Source organism: Coregonus lavaretus, assembly GCF_964263955.1.
Source record: "Coregonus lavaretus genome assembly, chromosome: 23".
Taxonomy (NCBI): Eukaryota; Metazoa; Chordata; class Actinopteri; order Salmoniformes; family Salmonidae; genus Coregonus; species Coregonus lavaretus.
Window position 1 is genome coordinate 14,898,865 of NC_140010.1, and position 22,851 is coordinate 14,921,715.

The window sequence follows — 22,851 nt, forward strand, 5'->3', positions numbered from 1 at the left end:
ACTGATTGTTGCTGATAATGGGCCTCTGTACGCCTATGTAGATATTCCATAAAAAATCAGCAGTTTCCAGCTACAATAGCCATTTACAACATTAACAATGTCTACACTGTATTTCTGATCAATTTGATGTTATTTTAATGGACAAAAAATTTGCTTTTCTCTCTACAACAAGGACATTTCTAAGTCACCCCAAACTTTTGAACGGTAGTGTACATACAGTGGATATTGCACTTATTCTAATGAAGAGTAGTGTGCATAAAATAAGTATTCAGCAGATATGATTATGCATGTTTATCTAGTATGAATCAGACCACTTGTGATTTCAATGATGAGGCACTTCGAAACATCAAAATAATAAAGAATCAAATTCAGAGACGGAAATCCTCTTAAGTACTAAAAACATTTTGGCAACAATTGAAGTAATAAATAACCAGACTAAAATAAAAAAAGAACAAAATCTTCTGATGGAATTGCTACTACTCAGAATATTGGATTTTGATAGGAATCAACTGGATATTTAACCATGATCATAAGTCTTAAATCCGCCCAAAGTACCTCTCATGTTTTACACTGATTCTTCAAATGACTGCAGCCTAATGTGTAATCCCAAATGTAATATTTCAATGGATGGGCATTAAGAAGTGAATGGCCTGTGTTGAACTGGAAGCCTTAACTAAAATGACAGATTAATAGAAGCATTTTGAAAAAAGTGTCTGGCTCTTTGCATGATACTGTACTTGTTTCTATGTACCTACAGATTAATTCTAGCATTTCTCAGAAGCTCACTTAAAATACAGTTTCGAGGAACATTCATGCAAGCAACCCTTTACAAGTTTAATGAAATATCAAACTGAAGTTCATTAGAATATTGTCAAAAGCTATTACCTTTGTTGCACTCTTTGCTTGCATGGGTAATGAAGGTTATAAAGCATGTTAAGAATGATACTGCAACATTCTTGAAGGTGTCATAAGATTGTTATGAATGTACAGTACCAGTCAAAAATTTGGACACTCCTACTCATTCAAGTTTGTTTTTACTTTTTACTACATTATAGAATAATAGTGAAGACATCACAACTATGAAATAGCACATATGGAATCATGTAGTAACCAAGAAAGTGTTAAACAAATTCAAAACAGATTCTTCAAATTGCCACCTTTAGCCTTGATGACAGCTTTGCACACTCTTGGCATTCTCTCAACCAGCTTCACCTGGAATGCTTTTCCAACAGTCTTGAAGGAGTTCCCACATATGCTGAGCACTTGTTTGTTGCTTTTCCTTCACTCTGCCGTCCGACTCATCCCAAACCATCTCAATTGGGTTGAGGTCAGGGGATTGTGGAGGCCAGATCATCTGATGCAGCACTCCATCACTCTGCTTCTTGGTCACAGCCTGGAGGTGTGTTTGGTTATTGTCCTGTTGAAAATCAAATGATAGTCCCACTAAGCCCAAACCAGATGGGATGGCCTATCGCCGCAGAATGCTGTGGTAGCCATGCTGATTAAGTGTGCCTTGAATTCTAAATAAATCACAGACAGTGTCACCAGCAAAGCACCCCCAAACCATAACACCTCCTCCTCCATGCTTTACGGTGGGAACTACACATGTGGAGAGCATCCGTTCACCCACAGCGCATCTCACAAAGACACAGTGGTTGGAACCAAAAATCTCCAATTTGGACTCCAGACCAAAGGACACATTTCCACCAGTCTAATGTCCATTGCTCGTGTTTCTTGGCCCAATCAGGTCTCTTCTTCTTATTGGTGTCCTTTAGTAGTGGTTTCTTTGCAGCAATTCGACCATGAAGGCCTGATTCACACAGTCCCCTCTGAACAGTTGATGTTGAGATGTGTCTGTTACTTGAACTCTGTGAAGCATTTATTTGGGCTGCAATTTCTGAGGCTGATAACTCTAATTAACTTATCCACTGCAGCAGAGGTAACTCTGGGTCTTCCATTCCTGTGGCGGTCCTCATGAGAGCCAGTTTCATCATAGCGCTTGATGGTTTTTGCAACTGCACTTGAAGAAACTTTCAAAGTTCTTGAAATGTTCCGTATTGACTGACCTTCATGTCTTAAAGTAATGATGGACTGTCATTTCTCTTTGCTTATTTGAGCTGTTTTTGCCATAATATGGACTTGGTCTTTTACCAAATAGGACTATATTCTGTATACCTCCCCTACCTTTTCACAACACAACTGATTGGCTCAAACGCATTAAGAAGGAAAGAAATTCCACAAATTAACTTTTAACAAGGCACCCCTGTTAATTGAAATGCATTCCAGGTGACTACCTCATGAAGCTGGTTGAGAGAATGCCAAGTGTGCAAAGCTGTCATCAAGGCAAACGGTGGCTATTTGAATAATATAAAATATATTTTGATTTGTTTAACACTTATTTGGTTACTACATGATTCCATATGTGTTATTTCATAGTTTTGATGTCTTCACTATTATTCTACAATGTAAAAAATAAAGAAAAACCCTTGAATGAGTAGGTATGTCCAAACTTTTGACTGATAGTGTATATGTGAATGTCTATGTATTAATCTAAGTGTTCCTGTTATGTGCCTCCTCCCAGACTTTCCACGACCAGATAAGAAGGATATAAGGTGTCCTACCCCTGGTTGTGACGGCACTGGCCATGTCACTGGTCTGTACCCCCACCACAGGAGTCTGTCTGGCTGTCCCCACAAAGTCAGAGTCCCCCCAGAGAGTAAGTCACTCCGACATACACATACATGTATGTACATCAGGCATTCTTGAAAGTCAGCACAAAACCAATTTACAGTGGGGAAACAAAGTATTTAGTCAGCCACCAATTGTGCAAGTTCTCCCACTTAAAAAGATGAGAGGCCTGTAATTTTCATCATAGGTACACGTCAACTATGACAGACAAAATGAGATTTTTTTCCCCAGATAATCACATTGTGTCACGGTTTCGGCCGAGGCTGCTCCTCTTCCTTGTTCGGGCAGGCTTCGGCGGTCGTCGTCTCCGGAGTACTAGCTGCCACCGTTCTATGTTTCATGTTCATTTGGTTTTGTCTGTTCATAACACCTGTCCCTTATTTGTGTCTTAATTGTTTCCCTATTTAGTTTCGTGTGCTTGGGTCAGGTGTTATGCGTGATTGTTCATTGTCAGCCTGCCTCTGTGAAGTTTATTGTATTCTCTCGTTGTGTTTTCCCGAGAGCTCGCACTGCGTGCGCTTTTCTTGTTTTGACGCACTGTGTTTTGTGCGTAATTGTTTGCGTCACCCGGTTGGGTTGGCGACTCATTGTTCTCGTTGTTTTGGGAACATTACTAAAGACGGTTGAAGTCATCCTGGGTCCTGCGCTTGATTCCTTCCACTCACCTACACACACCACTCTGACAGAATCACACATCAATCATGGAATCAGCAGGAGAGACCACGCCGACAGCCGAGATGGCTGAACGTCTTCGTGGTCAGGAGGACCGCATCAATCAGGTCTGTCACGCCCTGGAGGGGGTGATGAATACCCTGCACCGATGGGAGACCAGCGGGGTTCCCACACCTCCACGAACCGACCCAGCTCCATCGGTCAGCCCTCCTGTCTCATCTCCGGAACCAAGTGGGATTCGGCTCTCGCTCCCGAGGGCGTACGACGGCTCCACTGCCGGGTGTCAAGGGTTCCTGCTGCAGGTGGAGCTCTACCTCGCCACCGTACACCCGGCGCCCTCGGGACACGAGAGCGTCTCAGCCCTCATCTCCTGTCTCACCGGCAAGGCGTTGGAGTGGGCCAACGCCGAGTGGAGGAGAATGGACGCCGCTACCACGAACTATGCGGAGTTCTCCCGCCGCTTCCGTGCTGTGTTCGACCATCCACCAGAGGGGAAGGCGGCGGGGGAGCGGCTATTCTACCTCCGACAGGGGATGAGGAGCGCCCAGGACTTTGCCTTGGAGTTTCGGACCCTAGCGGCTGATGCAGGGTGGAATGAGCGGGCCCATATCGACCATTTCCGCTGCAGCCTCCGGGAGGACGTCCAGCGAGAGTTGGCGTGCAGGGACACTTCGTTGACTTTCGACCAGCTTGTCGACATGGCCATCCGGCTGGATACCCTGCTCGCCACCCGTGGGCGTCCCGGGAGGGGGGGTTCGCCCATTCCACTCTCCAGCACCTCCGAGCCGAGCCCTATGGAGCTCGGAGGTGCTGGCGCTAGGGAACGGAGGAGGAGGAGCCCGAGGGGACCCGGCCCTTGCACCAACTGTGGTCGTGGAGGGCACACCGCGGCTAGGTGTTGGGGCGGGTTCTCTAGTGAGGGAGAAGGCAGGTCACGCATTGGGGGGTCCACCCAGGTGAGTAGGCGCCCTGCTTACCCAGAGCTTTCTGTCGTGCACCTAACCTTGCCTGTTTGTTTCCCACAGGTTGCACCTCGTTCCCAGCATAAGGCGCTGGTAGATTCAGGCGCAGCTGGGAATTTTGTAGATCGGCAGTTTTGTATAGAGTTAGGGATTCCCCTCCTTCCAGTGGATAAGCCTTTCCCCGTCCATGCCTTAGATAGCCGTCCGTTAGGGTCTGGGTTGATTAGGGAAGTCACAGCACCCCTTCAGATGATGGCGCAGGAGGGTCATGAGGAGAGAATTCAGCTCTATCTGATTGACTCTCCTGCGTATCCGGTAGTGCTGGGTCTTCCCTGGTTGATGACTCATGACCCTATTATTAAGTGGCGAGAGAAAGCTCTTAAAGGGTGGTCTGCTCAATGTGAGGGGCGGTGTCTGGGTGTTTCCATAGGGGCGACCTCGGTGGAGAGTCCGAATCTAATGCCAGCACTGCAGATTCCCCCCGAGTATGAGGATTTGGCACTGGCGTTCAGTAAGACTAGGGCGGCGCAGCTGCCGCCTCATAGACGGGGGGATTGTGCGATAGATCTCCAGTCAGGAGCAGCTCTCCCGCGGAGCCATGTGTATCCCTTGTCTCAAGAGGAGAGAAAGGCTATGGAGACGTACATCTCTGAGTCTCTTAGACAGGGATACATACGGACCTCCGTTTCACCCGCTTCCTCAAGTTTCTTTTTTGTGAAGAAAAAGGATGGAGGTCTGCGCCCGTGTATTGATTACCGCGGTCTCAATCAGATCACAGTGAAGTACAGCTATCCACTTCCTCTGATTGCGACTATGACGGAGTCACTGCACGGTGCGCAGTTCTTTACAAAATTGGATCTTAGGAGCGCATATAACTTGGTGCGCATTCGAGAGGGCGATGAATGGAAGACAGCGTTTAGCACGACTTCCGGACACTACGAGTATCTAGTCATGCCATATGGGTTGATGAATGCTCCCTCAGTCTTCCAATCCTTCGTCGATGAGATTTTCCGGGACATGCAGGGACAGGGAGTAGTTGTGTACATCGACGACATTCTGGTGTATAGTCCTACCCGTGCTGAGCATGTAGCCCTGGTGCGCCGAGTATTGAGGAGGCTGTTGGAGCATGACCTATATGTCAAGGCAGAGAAATGTCTGTTTTTCCAGAAGTCGGTCTCCTTTCTGGGTTACCAGTTATCTGCGTCAGGGGTGAAGATGGAGGTAGACCGGGTGTCAGCTGTGCGTAATTGGCAGACCCCAACCACTGTGAAGGAGGTGCAACGGTTCTTGGGTTTTGCGAATTATTACCGGAGGTTTATCCGGGGTTTTGGACAGGTGGCAGCTCCCATAACGTCTCTGTTAAAGGGGGGTCCGGTGCACTTGCAGTGGTCAGCTGAGGCGGACAGGGCATTTGGGAGACTGAAGGACCTGTTTACCTCGGCGCCGGTGTTGGCGCATCCGGATCCCTCTTTACCGTTCCAAGTAGAGGTGGACGCGTCAGAGGCCGGGATAGGGGCCGTTCTTTCCCAGCGTTCTGGCACTCCACCTAAACTCCGTCCCTGTGCGTTTTACAGTAAGAAGCTCAGTCCGGCGGAGCGGAATTATGACGTAGGAGACAGGGAGCTGTTAGCCGTGGTACAGGCCCTAAAGGTGTGGCGGCATTGGCTCGAGGGGGCTCAACACCCTTTCCTCATTCTAACTGACCATCGTAACCTGGAGTACATCCGGGCAGCTAGGAGACTGAATCCTCGCCAGGCTCGCTGGACTATGTTCCTAGCCCGGTTTGTGTTTAAAATCACATACATCCCTGGGTCCCAGAACGGGAAGGCAGATGCTCTGTCTCGGCGGTATGACGCAGAGGAGAGGTCAGTTGAGTCCACGCCCATACTACCGGAGTCCTGTCTGGTTGCTCCGGTGGTGTGGGAGGTTGATGGTGAGATCGAGCGGGCGTTACGCACCGACCCGAGTCCTCCACAGTGTCCTCCGTACGTTCCGCTCGAGGTACGCGATCGCCTCATTTGTTGGGCTCATACGTCCCCCTCCTCTGGCCATCCGGGTATCGGCCGGACAGTGCACTGCCTGAGCACGAAGTACTGGTGGCCAACGTTAGCTAGGGATGTGAGGATTTATGTCTCCTCCTGTTCGGTGTGTGCCCAGTGTAAGGCGCCCAGACATTTGCCCAGGGGTAAGTTACAACCCCTGCCTATTCCACAACGACCCTGGTCCCACCTCTCGGTGGATTTTGTTACCGACCTTCCCCCCTCACAGGGGAACACTACCATCCTGGTCGTTGTGGATCGGTTCTCTAAGGCCTGTCGTCTCCTTCCCATGCCGGGTCTACCCACTGCCCTACAGACCGCAGAGGCTCTGTTCACCCATGTCTTCCGGCACTACGGGGTACCCGAGGATATAGTGTCTGACCGAGGCCCCCAGTTCACCTCTAGAGTGTGGAGAGCATTTATGGAACGGTTGGGGGTTTCGGTAAGCCTTACCTCGGGTTACCACCCGGAGAGTAATGGGCAGGTTGAACGTGTCAACCAGGACGTGGGTAGGTTTCTGAGGTCATACTGTCAGGGCCGGCCGGAGGAGTGGGCGAGATATGTGCCCTGGGCCGAGATGGCACAGAACTCTCTTCGCCACTCCTCCACCCAACTAACCCCTTTTCAGTGTGTATTAGGGTACCAGCCGGTTCTGGCACCATGGCATGAGAGCCAGATCGAGGCCCCCGCTGTGGATGAGTGGGTGCGGCGCTCGGAAGAGACGTGGGACGCTGCACACGTCCATCTGCAGCGTGCCATACGTCGACAGAAGACGAGCGCCGACCTACACCGCAGTGAGGGGCCAGTGTACGCACCTGGAGATCGAGTCTGGCTCTCAACCAGAAACCTGCCCCTCCGCCTGCCCTGCCGGAAGCTGGGTCGGCGGTTTGTGGGGCCATTTAAAGTCCTGAGGAGATTGAACGAGGTGAGTTATAGGTTAGAACTACCTGTTGATTACAAAAATATTAACCCCTCGTTCCATGTGTCTCTCCTCAGGCCGGTGGTAGCTGGTCCACTCCAGGACTTTGAGATTGAGGAGACTCCTCCGCCCCCGTTGGACATCGAGGGGGCTCCGGCGTACACCGTGAGGTCCATCCTGGATTCTAGGCGCCGGATGGGGGGTCTTCAATATCTCGTGGAGTGGGAGGGGTACGGTCCGGAGGAGCGGTGCTGGGTGCCAAGGAGGGACGTATTAGACCAGTCCCTACTGACCGATTTCCATCGGGGTCATCCTGCGCGCCCTGCTCCGCGTCGTCCGGGTCGTCCCCGAGCTCCGGGTCGGCGCACGGCTGGAGCCGCGCGTCAAGGGGGGGGTACTGTCACGGTTTCGGCCGAGGCTGCTCCTCTTCCTTGTTCGGGCAGGCTTCGGCGGTCGTCGTCTCCGGAGTACTAGCTGCCACCGTTCTATGTTTCATGTTCATTTGGTTTTGTCTGTTCATAACACCTGTCCCTTATTTGTGTCTTAATTGTTTCCCTATTTAGTTTCGTGTGCTTGGGTCAGGTGTTATGCGTGATTGTTCATTGTCAGCCTGCCTCTGTGAAGTTTATTGTATTCTCTCGTTGTGTTTTCCCGAGAGCTCGCACTGCGTGCGCTTTTCTTGTTTTGACGCACTGTGTTTTGTGCGTAATTGTTTGCGCCACCCGGTTGGGTTGGCGACTCATTGTTCTCGTTGTTTTGGGAACATTACTAAAGACGGTTGAAGTCATCCTGGGTCCTGCGCTTGATTCCTTCCACTCACCTACACACACCACTCTGACACATTGTAGGATTTTTAATGAATTTATTTGCAAATTATGGTGGAAAATAAGTATTTGGTCAAAAACAAAAGTTTCTCAATACTTTGTTATATACCCTTTGTTGGCAATGACACAGGTCAAACGTTTTCTGTAAGTCTTCACAAGGTTTTCACACACTGTTGCTGGTATTTTGGCCCATTCCTCTATGCAGATCTCCTCTAGAGCAGTGATGTTTTGGGGCTGTCGCTGGGCAACACGGACTTTCAACTCCCTCCAAAGATTTTCTATGGGGTTGAGATCTAGAGACTGGCTAGGCCACTTCTGGACATTGAAATGCTTCTTACGAATCCACTCCTTCGTTGCCCGGGCGGTGTGTTTGGGATCATTGTCATGCTGAAAGACCCAGCCACGTTTCATCTTCAATGCCCTTGCTGATGGAAGGAGGTTTTCACTCAAAATCTCACAATACATGGCCCCATTCATTCTTTCCTTTACACGGATCAGTCGTCCTGGTCCCTTTGCAGAAAAACAGCCCCAAAGCATGATGTTTCCACCCCCATGCTTCACAGTAGGTATGGTGTTCTTTGGATGCAACTCAGCATTCTTTGTCCTCCAAACACGACGAGTTGAGTTTTTACCAAAAAGTTATATTTTGGTTTCATCTGACCATATGACATTCTCCCAATCCTCTTCTGGATCATCCAAAACTTCAGACGGGCCTGGACATGTACTGGCTTAAGCAGGGGGACACGTCTGGCACTGCAGGATTTGAGTCCCTGGCGGCGTAGTGTGTTACTGATGGTAGGCTTTGTTACTTTGGTCCCAGCTCTCTGCAGGTCATTCACTAGGTCCCCCCGTGTGGTTCTGGGATTTTTGCTCACCGTTCTTGTGATCATTTTGACCCCACGGGGTGAGATCTTGCGTGGAGCCCCAGATCGAGGGAGATTATCAGTGGTCTTGTATGTCTTCCATTTCCTAATAATTGCTCCCACAGTTGATTTCTTCAAACCAAGCTGCTTACCTATTGCAGATTCAGTCTTCCCAGCCTGGTGCAGGTCTACAATTTTGTTTCTGGTGTCCTTTGACAGCTCTTTGGTCTTGGCCATAGTGGAGTTTGGAGTGTGACTGTTTGAGGTTGTGGACAGGTGTCTTTTATACTGATAACAAGTTCAAACAGGTGCCATTAATACAGGTAACGAGTGGAGGACAGAGGAGCCTCTTAAAGAAGAAGTTACAGGTCTGTGAGAGCCAGAAATCTTGCTTGTTTGTAGGTGACCAAATACTTATTTTCCACCATAATTTGCAAATAAATTCATTAAAAATCCTACAATGTGATTTTCTGGAGAAAGAAAATCTCATTTTGTCTGTCATAGTTGACGTGTACCTATGATGAAAATTACAGGCCTCTCTCATCTTTTTAAGTGGGAGAACTTGCACAATTGGTGGCTGACTAAATACTTTTTTCCCCACTGTATCTCCACTTACATCTACATGTACATACAGGTGTAGGATATTAATTTGAACACTCTTTTGTTGCTGAGAACTTTCCTGCACAGCAGTAAATGGAGATGAGCTTCGTGATGTACATAAATTCACTGAAAACCCACACGGTTATATTAACAATATTGTACTTTTCCTGTAGCCTACTTTTGGCCAGCTAATAGCCTAACCACCAATCAAGCAACATTATGCACTAAATGTTCACATCATGTTGCTGCAAGATTATTTTTCTCTGACCATATAGGTCAAATTAAGAACCTACATATGTACAGTATAGAATAGAAAGTGTTGTTATTTGACTTAAAATAAGCACTAATGTTTAAATAAAACCTTCAAAGTTATCAAATAGTTACAGAAACTGATTGAGGGGCATTCATTCTACATGTATAGAATCATGAAATCGAAAAATATTATTTGAATCCACAAGTGAGACTTGTTGTCACCTACAGTTTTCTTGGAATTTCTGAATATTGAAAAGGTTTTTTATTGGCTATGGTTTAGTCATTTCAATGTAACATAACAAGCATCCAACATTAAACAGTAATGTTACAAAAGGAACAGAAAAAGTAATTAACTTTTTTTCAATATGAAAGCATGTGCTCTTAGACCAGAAGCAGTGTTTGCAAATCAAAGGGGTTGCTAACACTGTATTCAAAAATAAATAGACAACTCCTGCAAACTAATTGGAAAATATGTACAGAAGAGAAAAGTTCCCAAGGACACAGAGTGGAACTCCAACTCTAGCTAGGTTTCCGTCCAATTGGCGACAGATTTTCATGCCACCAGAGATGTTTCCATCAAATTGAATTGTTGTGGAATAAAGGCTGTGCGTGATGACGTTGTGCTTTTTGTTATGTTTTTATTGCCACTAAGGTATTTACATTATGCGACCAACACACAGTGCACTGACAATGTGAACAGTGTTAGTTAGATATGCTTGTATCTCTAATTGTATGACTTTTCTAAGGATCTGTGTACTATTGGTTTCTCTCTGATGTCAGTACGAAGAATGTGTGAATTGAATTGAATTATCTATAAATTAACAAGCAGACTGTATGCCTATAGTTTTCAACTTGATCACTGTGGATACATTATTATTTTCCTGTCTTTTCATTTTGTGCTCTGTTAATTGTGTTAACTCTTGATACTCCAATGAACTCAGTCACCACTGATACAGTATATTCATCACCACTGTTAAAGTATATTCATCACCACTGATACAGTATATTCATCACCACTGATACATTATATTCATCACCACTGATAAAGTATATTCATCACCACTGATACAGTATATTCATCACCACTGATACAGTATATTCATCACCACTGACACAGTATATTCATCACCACTGATAAAGTATATTCATCACCACTGATACAGTATATTCATCACCACTGATACAGTATATTCATCACCACTGATTGTATAGTAAATCTCTCCTTCTACTGACCCTACTGTTTCACCTACTGTCCCTCTCCTGTCTGTCTGTCTGTCTGTCCCCAGTCCTGGCCATGCATGAAAACGTCCTCAAGTGTCCTACTCCCGGGTGCACAGGAAGGGGCCATGTAAACAGCAACCGTAGCACCCACCGGAGGTACATCCTGCAGGACTAACCCATTAAACATTACATACTGTACATAGACAGGTTCAATGTCAGACTAATGTGTTTGATTTCCTCCTATTCCTCCTTCTCCTCCCCCAGTCTCTCAGGCTGCCCCATTGCTGCTGCAGTGAAAGTCTCCAAACCTCAAGAGGAGAGCCCCAAATGCAGACAAGCACCTGAACGATTGTCCAGGTAAAATCCCATGAGAGGACAGAGAATGCCTTATAGCTGTAATAATGCAATATTGTCATTTTGACTGTTGACAATTATTGACGTGTATGTACGCATACATTATGATGACAGTAAACCATTGAGACATTGAAAATTATACTATGAAACGAATTGATTGAAGTTCTGAGAGAGCAGTATGTCAATTGCAATATCACATAAAATCAGGAGATATTTTGGTTAACATTTACAGTCTCATATCCAGTTTATTAATTCATTGTATTGTAAAAGGAATTACAATATATAGCCTATCAAAGCTTCACAGATATGGTTTCTCAGTATCACTTGTTCTTAAGCAATGGTTTAAGGTCCCATGAGATTCTCTCTATTAGGGATACAGACATCAGAACTCTGTGTTCCCTGTAGACAAATCACAGGCAGACTGCCAACCCATACTAAATTAATTAGTTGGGTAACATGCCTGTGTGTGCGTCTACAATACAGATCAGATCCCACATCCAGGAGGAGGACATTGATATTATTATATTATTCAAACTACACTGTTTCTATTACTTCACAACCCCCTCGTATGGAAATGATCCACACTATAATGTCTATTACTTCCACAATCACCACCACCTCTTCCACAGCCCATGCATAATGTGCATTCATGTGTCAATATCATATCCTATGCATTTTATTTGACACCGTAGCCACTTTCCTGCCCACTTGTGTGCATGTGTCAATTTCCTGGATCCTTACATGCGTTTTATTTGACACATACAGTAGCCACTTTCCTCATCAAATCCAACAACAACACCTCGTCTTCTTGGATTCTTCTCCAACCAGACCTCTCGGCCCCCTCATGAAGAAGTTGGAGTTAAATCAGTACAACTACAGGTTCGTCCACCACCATCCTGTCACCGCCGCCTTGCAAGCCAACCTCACCAAGGACATGGACAAGTACAGCAAGATCCGCTTTGATTACGCCAGCTTTGATGCACAGGTCTTCGGCAAACAACCTCTGATGGCACCCAACCAGGACCAAGAAATCTCTTCTTCACACTTCCCTGACTGTGAGTTTCGCACATTTGATTTGATTCAAAGGGGGGCGGAGGGAGATTGGCTGTACCATAACAGCGTGTCAAGCCACATTAAAGGGATTTAATCTGCAAGCGTTGCTCATCTTATGCCACAAATGTGCAGCTCAGTAGGACACTATGTATGTACATGATCAGACAACAACCAAACTAAGAGTATGCAACACACTCACAAGGTTCCTTTAAACAAGACAATCATGCTTGTTTAATATATATATATTTTTTTTTTATCAACACAGACCTTTTCTATTCAAGCACAGACTGATCCCACTGCAACCACACTGTAAAAATAAACCTGCTGATTACATGTACCATACAGTATGATATAATGTAGGGGTTATAATCATGTGTTCCTAGATCTCTGTGTAAGTTGTATCTGTGTTCTGTTATCCAGCAGCTCTACAGTACGCTGGCTTTCTGGGCGCCCCCGGCAACCGCCTGCCCACGCCTGGCCCTGGACGCCACAGCCCACCCAGCCATTACAAACCTGGAGGTGAGGGGCTCCAAGCCACCACCACCGCCATCCTCAACCTCTCCACCCGCTACCGAAGCAACATGGAGGCCATCTCCATCTCGGGTCGGCCCCTGGCATCCTCCACAAAGGTCATCAAATTAGACCAGGTATTTCATGTGGTCATTTTAAAGCAACTCTGATTTGGGTATAAAAAGGGAGAAACATAAAAAGGACAGTTTTTAGCAAAGGAAACGTTGTCTCTGGTAGCGGCGAAACAAGAGGTCCCTCTCCGTAAAGCATTAATGTACACAACATCACATCAAAAGAAGAAAATACAACAAACCTTCTTTCTCAATTACAATTAGACTCATGTGGTCATGCATTTCATTTCTACTTTTATGGTAATAGACAAAGAAAATATTATATTTAAAAAAAAAAGGATAACTGTATAAAAGTGTATCTTGCATGCTGCAGATGGCGGAATATATTTTGTTTAGGAATATATTATCCAGGATAAGCTGTGCCTCTATCAGATGGCCTATACAACTAGTTCAGTGGATTAAACCAATCAGCTGAAGGACTCATTAGCTGAAATATTTTATTCACACAAAACCAAAATCTCCCCGATGTATTAAATGTGCACCAGTTTAGTTTAAAACTTGACCCCTTTGTGCACATCCTATGTAATCTCTAGTGGGAAAACCCCCAATTGCCCTGTCCACTACACGGAAAACCATGATCCTCTCAACTGAACTGAAACATGGCCTTCCTATGCATTAAGTTTAACCGCATGACAACAAATGTCTCAAAACCCAAACAAGGCCTTGCTACAGTATGTAATTAATGTCAGAATATTGATAGATAGATGATTCAAGGTTTCCAACACCTACACAGCACAGAACCCAGCTTGGTGAGCTGATAATGTGGCCCTGTACCAGGTACCAACCCACTGAATGAATAAAACAGTGTTAACAAGTGAATCATCTGTCCTCTTCCGCAGAGGACTTATGTACCATACACTGTATGGGGCCATGCAACTCATATGTGTTTGTAGCTCTGTAGGCTACCAGTAATGCAAAGGCAAAAAAAGCATGTCACCACACGTCTACACACGTCACCATCACACACATAATTCAAATGGATAGCCACACATGCAATGGCCATGAAAATTATACCCATTCATTCATTTCAAAGGCTGTCTTTTGTTTAAAACAAAAATGGAATATAGGTTTAATGGGACATATGCGTTGAATAATTGGTTTTGTTTGTAAGCCAAATTTCAGTAAAACTTTTAATGCTATAAAACCTATAAAGCTACAAGCACACATAGCGTTTCACATAGCGTTTCACATAGCACAGAATGAGTAACACATCTGTCAGTGAGAACTTATGCTACATTAAGCTTTTACATTTTTGTTTTAATGGTGATGACCTAAAACCAGCACCCGCAGCTGCCATCTTGGTTTTGTGTCCTAGAAAACAGACCGATGACACAGCTGTCACTGACAAACTATACACCAAGGAGCGATTATTATTTTGTTCAACAGAATTAATGCTGGCTTAACACCATACTTTACCCTGGTGTTAGATAATCATGGCATGTCTTATTTTCATGTAAATGTATATTTGAGGGGCAATTCAAGTTATTTCTCACAGGAATTATACACGTTGTCATTTTCAGAAAGGTATACCGTTAAAGTATTGCATTAGATTAAAAGGGCATATCATGGTGATGTATTCATTTCAATCTTTACCACTTCATACAGTAACTCTCATTTCTCATTCCAATATAGACTGACATCACAGTCTCCTTTTTTGTAAACTGTTGACTATTTAATAAAAGTGACTCCATTGTAACCTCATGACAATAACTGAGTCTGACTTGTGAATTTCTTCTCCTTTAGGACATGCCCATAGAAGTGGATGAGAACGGCACTCTGGACCTGAGTATGAAGAAGAGTCGGGAGGTGAAAGCCCCACCCCAGGTGCCTTTGGGAGACGCTGGCCAGTTCCCTCCTGAGTCCACTCTGTCCCAGCAGGCCAGCAGTGTGCACATCAGCCCTGCCTTCTACCAGGCCCTGTGCGAGAGAGACACCTGGGACACCCCTCTCAACTTCAGCAAAGCACAACAACAAATGATGCATGACAGAGAGGTAAAAATCACAACTTGGCTGTTCCTCCTTTTAAATACACAATAAATACTGTACAAGATACCTATGAAACAGAAGAAGAGAGCTTGTTTTGCAAAACAAGAGAAAGTATAGCTAATTGTTCAACATATTCATGAGACTACCAACAGACCCCCGGTCTATAAGGGTGATATGGGCATACAGTGTATAGTAATAGATAATCGTGTACTCTGTGTATGTTCCTAATAAAGCTCTTTTTAAAGAGCATGTTCTTCACAGCTGGTATTCCTGGTTGTTGTCGATTTAAAAGGCCATGACATTTGTCCTGTTATTAATTCACCGAAGACAACATCTGGTGCTGAACACAGAATCTTTGAGAAAGTAAATCCATAAATACCGTCCATGTGGATTATATGTGACTTTAAATGGATGTATGGTTTACTGTAAGTATCCTTAAGCGTAATCACTCAGACTTACCCCCCAACTCCTAGGCTTGTTTTTAAGAGTATTAAGTGGGGTGTTTTCATTGATAATTCACTTTTAGATCATGTTCAAGACTCAAGACTGAGACAGGAAGTCCGGTGGTTAAGGAGATTTTTAAGGACACATTATTAAGACTGCATCTGAAATGGCACCCTATTCCATATGTAATGCACTACTTTTAACCAGGATGCATAGGGCTCTGGTCAAAAGTAGTCCACTATATAGTGAAAAGGGTCCATTTCAAATGTACCTATGTCTCTCAGCAGGAGGATTTTGACGACGCTTCTCTGGAGGACCAGAGCTACTCCGGAGACGCAAGCATGTTCAGCCCCAAGACCAGTATGCTCTTAAGAGACTCTAAGAAAGAGCTGATGAGGTATATCATGTTTAACATTGGGTCTGATCATTCTAGAGGTCCAGTGAGGGGAGAAATTGACATCTTGAGGCTTCTTTGCTCAGTCATCCGTGTATCATGTGCATTTCCCTCTCAAAAGGTCAGCTGACAGATGGTCAGTATTAATAACAAAAGTGTAACTCCAGACCAGACCTGTTTAAATAGGGCATTATATTATAAGTGGGGTGAATGAATACACGCTCAGTGAAATGCACTGGACATGATCTATCCTGTTATTAGCTCTTATATTGTTACCTATTATATATTACATATCGTTGTGACTGGTATGTCTGCAGGTTCATGTGAAGAATGTATCTTGTTAAAAGTGAGTTTTTACATGTCCGTATGTCCTCAACCACTCTTGACTTTGTAGTTAGACTCTGCATGTTCTATTGAGTTATGCTCTGGAGTTTGTATCCACTCTATGGTAAGGTATGATTGAGTAGTTTACAGAAAAAAATTAGAACTGCCAAGTGATTTACGAACAACTTCTGCCACACCAAATAAACATCTAAATTACTAAATTTCCTGCTGTACTAACTTCCGCTTCCACTAATGCAATTCAAGGTCATATTAAAAAGGTTAATACACTGTATCAGAAGTCCATGTATTGTAGAGTATGGTCTAACTAAGTGCTGTGTTCTCTGCAGCTGTCCTACCCCCGGCTGTGACGGTAGTGGCCATGTTACAGGAAATTATGCATCACATCGAAGGTAATTAGACACTGGTTAACACCAGCTAGTAAATACTGTACGGCCTGGTTCAGAGGAACTATGTCGACTGTTTCATGTTGATCAGTATTATATACTGCTGAAAATGAAAGGGAAAAGTCATTTTTTTTACATTCAAATAGCATTGTAATAACTCTCAACTGTGGATCCTCTGTCTGCAGTGTATCTGGGTGCCCCCTGGCTGACAAGACTCTCAAATCACTGATGGCAGCCAACTCTCAGGAACTAAAGTACGTGTTGTCCTGTCAGTCATCATTTTACCACTGTTTATAGACATATCATCATTCACCTGTTTGGGTTCACTGATTCAACTTTGTGCTGTTTTATTGGTTTACATTATACATGCCACCTGGTCTCATGCCGTTTTAGTCATACATTGACTATATTGAATTTGGACTTTTCTCCACTTCATGTCATCAGGCTGTATATACATTTACATTATGCAATGTACTGGGTATCTACTGACCTCATACGTTTTTTTTCTTTCATTCATGCATTTAAATATGATATCATTGTCCCAGATAACGTGGCACTGAGTTTCACCTGTTCTGTCGCTCTCTCCACCTGCAGGTGCCCAACACCTAGTTGTGATGGATCTGGACATGTGACAGGGAATTATTCTTCACACAGAAGGTAGTCTAGACTGGATCACACAAATAACTGAGTAGATGAATAGGGATGTGTTTGAATCTCATTGTCTATGTATTTATTTTGTATTAGTTTAATAATTTTAGACAATTTATAAACTGCTATATATCTAAGAAGATACAATTCTTAGAACTGATTGATTCTTGTTGTTGCTTAGTGTAGTTTCCAATGACAGGCTATGTGAGAACATCATCTTATCACTGATGAAAGAGTTTGCTTTATTTTAGCCCTAAAGTAGTGTTCATTATTGTTAAACCGTATTGTCTCTAAACATTTGTAGTTTGTCAGGATGTCCACGTGCCAGAAAGGGAGGCTTGAAGCTCACACCAAACAGAGATGAAAAAGAAGAGCAAGAAATAAAGTACGAGATGATTCTTATTGTTCTCATTATGATTTCTGTTTCATATTTGTTGTTTTAGTTTTTAAACTTTTCTGGTTTTTCACTGGCATGCATGCCTACGTGAATGAAAATACTTGTATAATGTTGTAAAGAGGTCATTATACCAGAAAAAAATTGGAAATAGTTTTCCTCTTCATAGCATTAGTAAATTATCTTTCAAGGATTAACAACATGTGTTAAATACATGTGTCAAACGTTGTAATCTTTTTAGTTGTCTTAATAGAATATCTGGCTTATCACGCTCTGGTGTGCATTGTGTTCTTGTATTGTTTATTTAAGGTCCCCCATACTACGGGGTGTGATCAAAGCTTTGATTCACTGATGCAAAGCTTAATTGTTCTAGATGCAGTTGTCTTTGTAAAAAGCAGTGGTGTAAAGTACTTAAGTAAAAATACTTTAAAGTACTACTTAGTAGTTTTTTGGGGTATCTGAACTTTACTTTACTATTAATATTTTTGACAACTTTTACTTTTACTTCACTACATTCCTAAAGAAAATATTGTACTTTTTACTCCATACATTTTCCCTGACACCCAAAAGAACTCGTTACATTTTGAGTGTTGGAGTGTGCCCCTGGCTATCCATACGTTTTAAAAACAAGAAAATGATGCCGTCTGCTTTGCTTAATATAAGGAATTTTAAATGATTTATGCTTTTACTTTTGATCCTTAAGTATATTTTAGCAATTACATTTACTTTTGATACTGGAGTATATTTAAAACCAAATACTTTTAGACTTTTACTCAAGTAGTATTTTATTGGGATACTTTCACTTTTACTTGAGTAACTTTCTATTAAGGTATCTATAGTTTTACTCAAGTATGACAATTGGGTACTTTTTCCACCACTGGTAAAAAGTATTATTGGGGAGGAAATGATGTAATTGATTACTGCTTAAATCCAAGGTCAGATGTATGAGACCTTGTTTACTTCTACATCTGGACAGATTTACCCTTCTTTTGAAAAACTAATGCAGGGCCAAAGGGTTAGGAGTTAGACTGGAATATATCTCATACACAAGAGAGGGTGGGGGAGTAAAACTACATGTAGTGCATCTGTAATGTTATTAGATTATTGTAAATTGTAGGCCATATGGCATGATTCCATTGTCCCGAATTTTGGGTTCCGTGTTGAACCATCTGTGGAAAGGGTTCTACATGGAACTCAAAAGGGTTCTTCTTGGAACCAAAAGGGTTCTTCTTGGAACCAAAAAGTGTTATTCAAAGGGTTCTCCTATGTGGACAGCCAAAGAACCCTTTTAGGTTCTAGATAGCATTTTTTCCCCCTAAGAGTGTACATCTACCTGTAGTGTATGGATGAATGTAAGTAATGTGGTTGAGGTTGTTTTGTCCTCTAAGTGCTACTGGTACTCTACTGAACAACAAAGTGCAACAATCTTTGTTACAGTAGCACTCTGTTCTGTTTGTACACTAGCTTTGTGTGCCATTTGTACCATCTCAGCCTGCCTTTCACCTTTGCCAGTAAGGGAAGGGGTCGGCAACCCTCAAAATTACATTCTTTCACAAGAGGGGATACATGACAATTATGTGTAATTCATGTCACTCCATTACTGACCTGTAAAAAACAGAGCTGGGAAATGTAATTACCCTTATAACTCTTAATAATATTCAACAAGACTTGTGCTTATGTTTTTTTATGTAGGCTATATCAATCTGAATGTGTTAATTATTCCAAAGTTTTTGTGGATTAGCAACTTGGCTAATGCGATTATTTGAGCCAGTTTTGTTGACTACATTTTTAATCAGCATTTTACTGGATTAATCAACATAATGGTTTGACGAATCTTCCGGTCTAGTTAGTGAGGGATGTTTATGAACTGTGAAAATGATTTGTTTGAGTATGTACGCATTTATTATGTGTGGTTTAAGAGGTTAAGTAAAGTTGTCTCAACTCAGTTGACAGCATTTTGATCTACTTACATTTCCATTATACAGAAACTGTAAAAAAGCAATAGATTTACATATCTCAGATCATACAGTTTTTACTACCTCTGTCATATCAAATGGCTTGAACTGCAAAACTATTCTGAGGAAAAAACAGCTTACTGGTGACAATCTTTCTTCTCTGCCTGATCTGAATGAGAATAGGCATCTCTCACAGGGGCACTCTGTACATTGTCAACAGTCTGTGTTACAACATGACTCCCTCCACTACAGTAGCGGTACAAGGGGAGGACACCAGATAGTAATAAACCTGACTCCTGGGGTGTATTCAGTAATGTTAAACGTTCTGAATGTTGCAGACAGAAATATAATGAATAGACCTGACATGATTCCTTATTCTATTTGACAGATAATCATATATGTTCTATACAATACATTTCTATCTGAACGTTTTGTAATGTATCACCCTCCTTAACAAACCCCTTGTTTGTCTCCCTACTAGGTGTCCAGTGATGGGTTGTGATGGCCAGGGCCACACATCAGGGAAGTACACATCTCACCGCAGTACAGGGAGCTGCCCCCTCGCTGCCAAGAGGCAGAAAGAGTCATCCATCAATGGCCTCCCCTTCCCCTGGAATAAAGCCTGCAAACAGGAACTGCCCCACTGTCCCCTGCCCGGTTGCAATGGCCTTGGACACGCCAATAACGTGTTTGTCACCCATAGAAGGTTAGCCTGCATTCCCTCCATTCATTTTGTCCCATACAATACTAATTAAACTGTTTTGTTTTGTTTCTTTCTAACTGAAGTTTCTAATGTCTTTCTCATTATTTGTCATTTTCTTTCTAAATAGTTTGTCTGGATGCCCTCTTAATGCTCAGAGTATTAAGAAGAAGATGACAGGAGAGGAGATGATGACTATTCAACTTGAAGCCAGCAGTGGTAAGCCATTATAATATGTTTTACAAACATGTTCTGTTTGTGGTGGTGGACAGTACATGTATGCTTTGACAGGGTAATGTATTTTATTGAAATATTAATATCAGTACCATCAAAGTATGTTTAGTATTTTCTCTTTTCATACAGGAGTCGACAACAACGATGATATGCAACACTTGGATCATGAAATCAAGGAACTTAACGAATCCAACCTGAAAATAGAAGCTGACATGATGCAACTGCAGACCCAAGTAACTATCCACAACTGTGAAGATATTATGTTTTTTAAAGGATTCATGCCCAGTTCAGTTTGACAAGTTTCCCTCTCCCCTGAAAGCAGATTTCGTCGATGGAATGTAACCTGAAGACAATTGAGGAGGAGAACAAGATGATTGAACAGCACAACGACAGCCTTCTGAAGGAGTTAGCTCGCCTCAGCCAAGCTCTCATCAACAGTCTCACAGACATCCAACTGCCTCAAATGGTACAGTAGGCCTCATACGAACCTCCTCACTTGCACATGTAGCTTTTTTATTTTACCATATGTACAGTCAGGTACAGAATTATTGACACCCATGATAAAGATAATTTAAAAAAACTGTATAAAATAAATAATACAAATACTGAGCTATATTGTATGCCAAAAAAATAGGGAAATTATATTATTTTACAATAATATAATTACTCAGAAAAATAATAATAATTTATTTTCTCAAAAAGAAAGTGGTCAAAATGATTGGCACCCCTGTTTTCAATACCTTTTAATGCCTCACCGTGCGAGGATAATGGCACTGTGTCACGATCGTCTGAGGAAGCGGACCAATACGCAGCGTTGCGAGTGAACATGATGACTTTAATTTATAAAGCACGTCAATACAAAACAAAAGACGAAAGTGAAGTCCAACAGTGACAATGACTGAACTTGGAACAAAAACCCACAACCCCCACAAGAAAACATACAGAATAAATATGGCTCCCAATCAGAGATAACGAGCCGACAGCTGACACTCGTTACCTCCGATTGGGAGTCATTGACCAAACCTAGAAATACAACCACAGAACTGCAAACATAGAAATACAAAACCAAAACCCAACAAAACAAAATACACCCTGGCTCAAATACAAAAGTCCCAGAGCCAGAGTGTCACACACTGAGCCTTTTTCTAAGATGTTTAATGAGATTTGAGAACACATGGGGAGGGATCTTAGACCATTCCTCCATATCTTTCCAGATCCGAGATATCCTTCTACTGCACTTATGGACTGCTCTCTTCAATTCAAACCACAGTGTTTTCAGTGGGGTTCAAGTCCGGAGACTGAGTTGATCAAAATGTTGATTTTTGTGGTCAATTAACCGTTTCTTTGTGGATTTTGATGTGTGCTTGAAGCTATTGTCTTGCTGGAAGATCCACTTGCGGCCAAGTTTCAGCCTCCTGGCAGAGGCAACCAGGTTTTTGGCTAAAATGTCTGAAATCTGGCTTGCCTACTAGTTACTTAAACTACATACCGTGTACTAATCGTACTACATACTAATTAGAACGTACTGTTTAGTAAAAATGTATGCAGTAAGCAACAAATATCAACATATTACTCATTCATATTGATAAGGCGACATCTAATGCCCAATCGCCCTTGTTCCCCGCCATTCGTTCATTTTTGTAAAGTGCGTCCCCTATTCTGATTATCAGCTGTTGTCAAACACAGGTGGGTGTGAAAATACTATTCTCTTCCTCAATAGTGTACAGCGAATTCTACTAGATGAAAAGCCGAAATGAGTATGACATCCTGGCATTTAAAGCATACAACATCAAAATGTCACATACTATAAAACTGCCTATTTTCGCATACCCAAAATGCCTACTATTTAGAACGTAAGTATGAATATTCGGACACAGCCCTGGTACTGGGTAAAGTTGATTATGCCGTTGACCTTAACAAGGGCCCCAGGACCAGTGGAAAGCCCCATAACATCAAAGATTCACCACCATATTTTATAATAGGTTTGGGGGTATTTTCTGCTTATGTATCCTTATTTCAACGCCAAACCCATCACTGGTGTGCGGGGCCAAAGAGCTCTATTTTCATGTCATCCCACAATTTAAATGCCTGGAGTTTGCTAAATGCCATTGGCACTTGGATTGGAACCAGTGATATGGTCAGATGGCTTGAAAATAGAGCTCTTTGGCCACGCATCTCATCATCTCAGTCTCCGGACTTGAAACCCATTGAAAACCTGTGGTTTGAATTGAAGAGGGCAGTCAATAACCGCAGACAAAGGATATCAAGGATCTGGAAAGA

The 22,851-nt window shown here is 43.1% G+C and overlaps 1 protein-coding gene across 1 annotated transcript in view; it reads left to right on the top strand.

Annotated features, from left to right (window-relative positions):
• The window catches only part of LOC311098619 (suppression of tumorigenicity 18 protein-like), a 43,013-nt gene that overhangs the window by 19,252 nt on the left and 910 nt on the right, over nucleotides 1–22,851 (top strand). Inside the window, exons 7-21 of the mRNA XM_084139150.1 lie at nucleotides 2,582–2,716; nucleotides 11,106–11,196; nucleotides 11,305–11,397; nucleotides 12,160–12,449; nucleotides 12,868–13,094; nucleotides 14,832–15,080; nucleotides 15,803–15,915; nucleotides 16,584–16,646; nucleotides 16,826–16,894; nucleotides 17,235–17,297; nucleotides 17,593–17,673; nucleotides 20,119–20,343; nucleotides 20,468–20,556; nucleotides 20,701–20,804; nucleotides 20,891–21,037. Of these exons, the coding sequence (XP_083995276.1) occupies nucleotides 2,582–2,716; nucleotides 11,106–11,196; nucleotides 11,305–11,397; nucleotides 12,160–12,449; nucleotides 12,868–13,094; nucleotides 14,832–15,080; nucleotides 15,803–15,915; nucleotides 16,584–16,646; nucleotides 16,826–16,894; nucleotides 17,235–17,297; nucleotides 17,593–17,673; nucleotides 20,119–20,343; nucleotides 20,468–20,556; nucleotides 20,701–20,804; nucleotides 20,891–21,037 (2,039 nt within the window). The remainder of the gene's footprint in view (nucleotides 1–2,581; nucleotides 2,717–11,105; nucleotides 11,197–11,304; nucleotides 11,398–12,159; nucleotides 12,450–12,867; nucleotides 13,095–14,831; nucleotides 15,081–15,802; nucleotides 15,916–16,583; nucleotides 16,647–16,825; nucleotides 16,895–17,234; nucleotides 17,298–17,592; nucleotides 17,674–20,118; nucleotides 20,344–20,467; nucleotides 20,557–20,700; nucleotides 20,805–20,890; nucleotides 21,038–22,851) is intronic.